Raw genomic sequence first — 3862 nt, forward strand, 5'->3', positions numbered from 1 at the left:
CCCACGTTTGAACCCCCCCCGCCGCCTCCAGCAGCACCGCGGCGCCGCCGCCCGGCGCCGGCCGGCACGGCTGCGCCTGGAGGATGGGCAGGAGAACCTCGTCGGCGCTCACCGGGTCGCCGCACATCAAGCACATCACCACGCGCAGGTCGGCGCCGTCCGACGCGTCCTTCAAACCCGGCGTGGAGCCCACCACCAGGTTGAGGTTGCGTTTGGCGTCCAACAAACCCTTGAGGACTTGGCCGATTTGCTTCTCGTTGATGTTCCGGCCGTAACTGATGCCGGCCGACGCCGGGTCGAGGAAGACGCACTGGAGCTTGCTGGCGATTTGTTGGCCTTGCTGGATCAAGCTCTGCAAGGTCTCGCCGCCGGCGTCGCCGCCGCCGCGTTTGTTGACCAAGATGAGCGTCAAGGGCAGTTGGGCCAAGTGGCCGTCGCGGCGACCCACGGTGGACTCGCGGCTCTTCTCGATGCTCTCCACCACGTAGGACAGAGACTCCTTGGAGTTGTAGAGGCAAAGGCAACCGTGCGGTTGGAAGGTCGGCGTTTGGAAGGCGTTGACCGGCAGGCGGACGTTGCCCTCGATGGGCCTCAAGGCCAACTCGTACATCTTGCCCTCGATGACGTACTTGTCGTCGTTGGTGCAGAGCGCGCGGATCTCGTTGGCCAACTCTCGGGCCAAGCCGTCCTTGCCCAGGATGACCAAGTTGATGCGGTCGATGTTGGAGTCGGCCAAGGGGTTGTTGCGGTGGTGCCGGATGAAGCGCGAGCCCAGCAGCTGCTCCACGCGGGCGTCCACGCAGGCGGCGCAGCTGGGACACGTCTCCTTGGTGGGGTGGTAGACGAAGTGGATGTGCTTGAGGATGAGGGCGTCGCGTTCGGCCTGGAGCTTCTGCAGAGCTTTGAACCTCTGCTCCTCGCCCAGAACCTCCTGGATGACGCCCATCTTCTCCTTGCTCGGCTTGGCGTCCAACTCCAGCTCGTAGAAGAGCTCCGAGTACTCCAGCAGAAGCTCCTGGAAGTCCTCCTTGGCTTTGTCGATCAGCTGCTTCTGGTGTTTCCCGTAGATGTCCATGTAGACGGACTCCTCCAACCACAGGTAGAAGTCCTCGTTCATGATGAAGCTCCTGGCCTCCTCCCAGGGTTTGCCGGGCGTGACGAAGGGCGAGGTCTCCAGGTTCTCGCGGAACGCCCTCCTCATCTCGGCGCGCTTCCGCTCGTTGCGGAGCTTCTCCAGGTGCGCCTCGTAGAGCTGCTCGGCCGCCGGCGTCTCCAGCAGGTCGAAGGGGATGCGCTCGTTGTCCACGTTGTCCACGTGGCTGGTGGCATCCCAAGGAGTCTCCTCCAGCACCACGAACCACTTGAGAAAATCGGGCTTGGCCTCCAGAAGCTTCTCGGCCTTGGCGCGGCTCAAGTGGTCGATCTCGTCCAGATCCGGCACGAGGGCGTCCAAGGCTTGGGGCAGCAAGGCCAGGTAGACCTTGCGGCGCCGCTCGATGTGCTCCTGCTTGAGACGTTGGACGTGCTGCAGGAAGAGCTTCTTGGCCTTCTGGGTGCCCTCCAAGTAGACGTAGTCTTGGTACTCGGGCGCCGGTTGCATCTTGCGGCTGACGTTGGGCCAGACCTCGTGGTGGCTCTTGACGATGCGGCTGACGAGCCACTCGTACTTGTCCTTGGCGGCGGCGATCTGCTGGCTCTGCTGCTTGAGGGCCTCGAAGTACGGGATGATCTTGGCCTTGCCTCTGCTCTTGTCCACCAGCTGCACCAAGGTGCTGAAGGCCAGGTCCACGTTGACGTTGGAACGCGCCGAGGTCTCCACCACCTGCAGGTTCTTCTTGCCCAAAGCGAAGGCGTGGGCGTCGCGGATGTAACGCTCGACGCCCTCGTCGCATTTGGTCAACACCACCACCACGGGTTTCTTGGTCTTGGCCAGTTGGTTGTAGAGGTTGGAGACGAACTTGAGCTGCTCGTCGAAGTTGCGGTTCATGCCGCGGCTGACGTCGACGCAGAGCAAGAAACCGTCCACCGGCAACTTGCCGTCGGGCATCTGCTTCTGCTCGAAGTCCTGCTCCAAACCCAGCTGGTCGGTGCAGAAGTACATGAGCTTCTCGGCCGACGCCAACTTGGTGGCCGCCGCTCTTTTGATGTAAGGTTGCAACGCTGTGCTCCGGTGAGGTTGGAAGGTCTGGTCGTCGATGAACTCCGTCTGTTCCACCACGTGGATCCTGCACTCCACGCACTCCTCCAACGCTCGGGCCACCTCGCCCCAGTAGAGGAAGTGGTCATTGTTGACCACCCTTCCTCCAAAGTCACTGGTGCTGAGGACGGACGTGTGGTCCAAGTGGAAGTCGTCGGCGCTGGGTCGGACGAATCGGTTGCAAAGGCAAGATTTGCCGACGCCGCATTGGCCTTTCTCCTTCTCGGTGCCGGACAGTCCCACCACGCTGACGTTGTAGGTGGGCGTGCGGCCATCTTGCTTGCGGGCCATCATCATGGTCGGAGCATGGTGGTGGCCCTGGCGCGGCGCGGGGACGGGATCAGGGCAGGGGCGGCGGCGGCAGGGCTGGAGCGCCGGGGACGCTTCAGGAACTGCAGGGCGTCGGAGCGCGGCGGCCAACGAGGGGTCCTGGGGGGAGAGAGAGCAGATGGTGGGTCAAGGGTGCTGGAGGTGGCTGGGGGAAGGGTGGGAAGGGCTTCTCCACCCAGCTGGATGGGCGTGGTGGTGAGGGGTCCTGGAGGGAGACAGAGCAGATGGTGGGTCAAGGGTGCTGGAGGTGGCTTGGGGAAGGGTGGGAAGGGCTTCTCCACCCAGCTGAATGGTCGTGGTGGTGGACGCAACTTCCGCCCCATGGTGGACATGAGTTGTCCACTGTGATGGACACAAGTCCTCCACCCAACCAAAGATCCTCCATGATGGACAGCCATCAAGTTCTCCACCATGAGGGACACAAGTTCTCCACCATGAGGGACACAAGTTCTCCACCATGAGGGACACAAGTTCTCCACCATGAGGGACACAAGTTCTCCACCATGAGGGACACAAGTTCTCCACCATGAGGGACACAAGTTCTCCACCATGAGGGACACAAGTTCTCCACCATGAGGGACACAAGTTCTCCACCATGAGGGACACAAGTTCTCCACCATGAGGGACACAAGTTCTCCACCATGAGGGACACAAGTTCTCCACCATGAGGGACACAAGTTCTCCACCATGAGGGACACAAGTTCTCCACCATGATGGGCACAAGTTCTCCACCATGATTGGCACAAGTTCTCCACCATGATGGGCACAAGTTCTCCACCATGACGGGCACAAGTTCACCATGATGGACACCCATCAAGTTCTCCACCATGATGGACACAAGTTCTCCACCATGGTGGACACAACTGCTCCATCATGAGGGGCACAACTTCTCCACCCAACCAAGGGTCACCACGATGGACCCACCTTCTCCACCACGATGGACACAACTTCTCCACCATGATGGACCCAGCTCCTCCACCATGATGGACCCACCTTCTCCACCAAATCCAAGAAAATTCACCAAAAATCCCAAAAAATTCCCCAAAAATCCCTAAAAATCCCAAAATTTCCCAAATTTCCTGTGGAATCCTCACCCAGATCCATCCCAGAGCTGGAAATTCCAACTTTAAACACCCCAAAATTCCCGATTTCCCCCAGAATTCCCAAATTTTTTTCCCGGAATTCGCTGACTCAGCACTTCCTGATTAAGCACCAAAATCCCTAAAAATCCCCAAAATCGCCAAAAAATCTCAAAATTTCCTAAATTTTGGGATTTTTGGGGACGTTTTTCCCAAATTTTTGGATTTTCTGGGATATTTATCCCTAATTTGGGAT

General features: G+C 59.3%; 1 protein-coding gene across 1 annotated transcript in view; it reads right to left on the reverse strand.

Moving 5' to 3' along the window:
• ARHGAP35 (Rho GTPase activating protein 35) overlaps positions 1–2621 on the reverse strand; it is a gene marked incomplete at its 3' end in the record, with an annotated part of 3479 nt that extends 858 nt beyond the window's left edge. Inside the window, exon 1 of the mRNA XM_005431491.2 lies at positions 14–2621. Within this exon, the coding sequence (XP_005431548.1) occupies positions 14–2494 (2481 nt within the window). The remainder of the gene's footprint in view (positions 1–13) is intronic.
• Between the last annotated feature and the right edge of the window lie 1241 nt (positions 2622–3862).

Source organism: Geospiza fortis, unplaced genomic scaffold (assembly GCF_000277835.1).
Source record: "Geospiza fortis unplaced genomic scaffold, GeoFor_1.0 scaffold2829, whole genome shotgun sequence".
Taxonomy (NCBI): Eukaryota; Metazoa; Chordata; class Aves; order Passeriformes; family Thraupidae; genus Geospiza; species Geospiza fortis.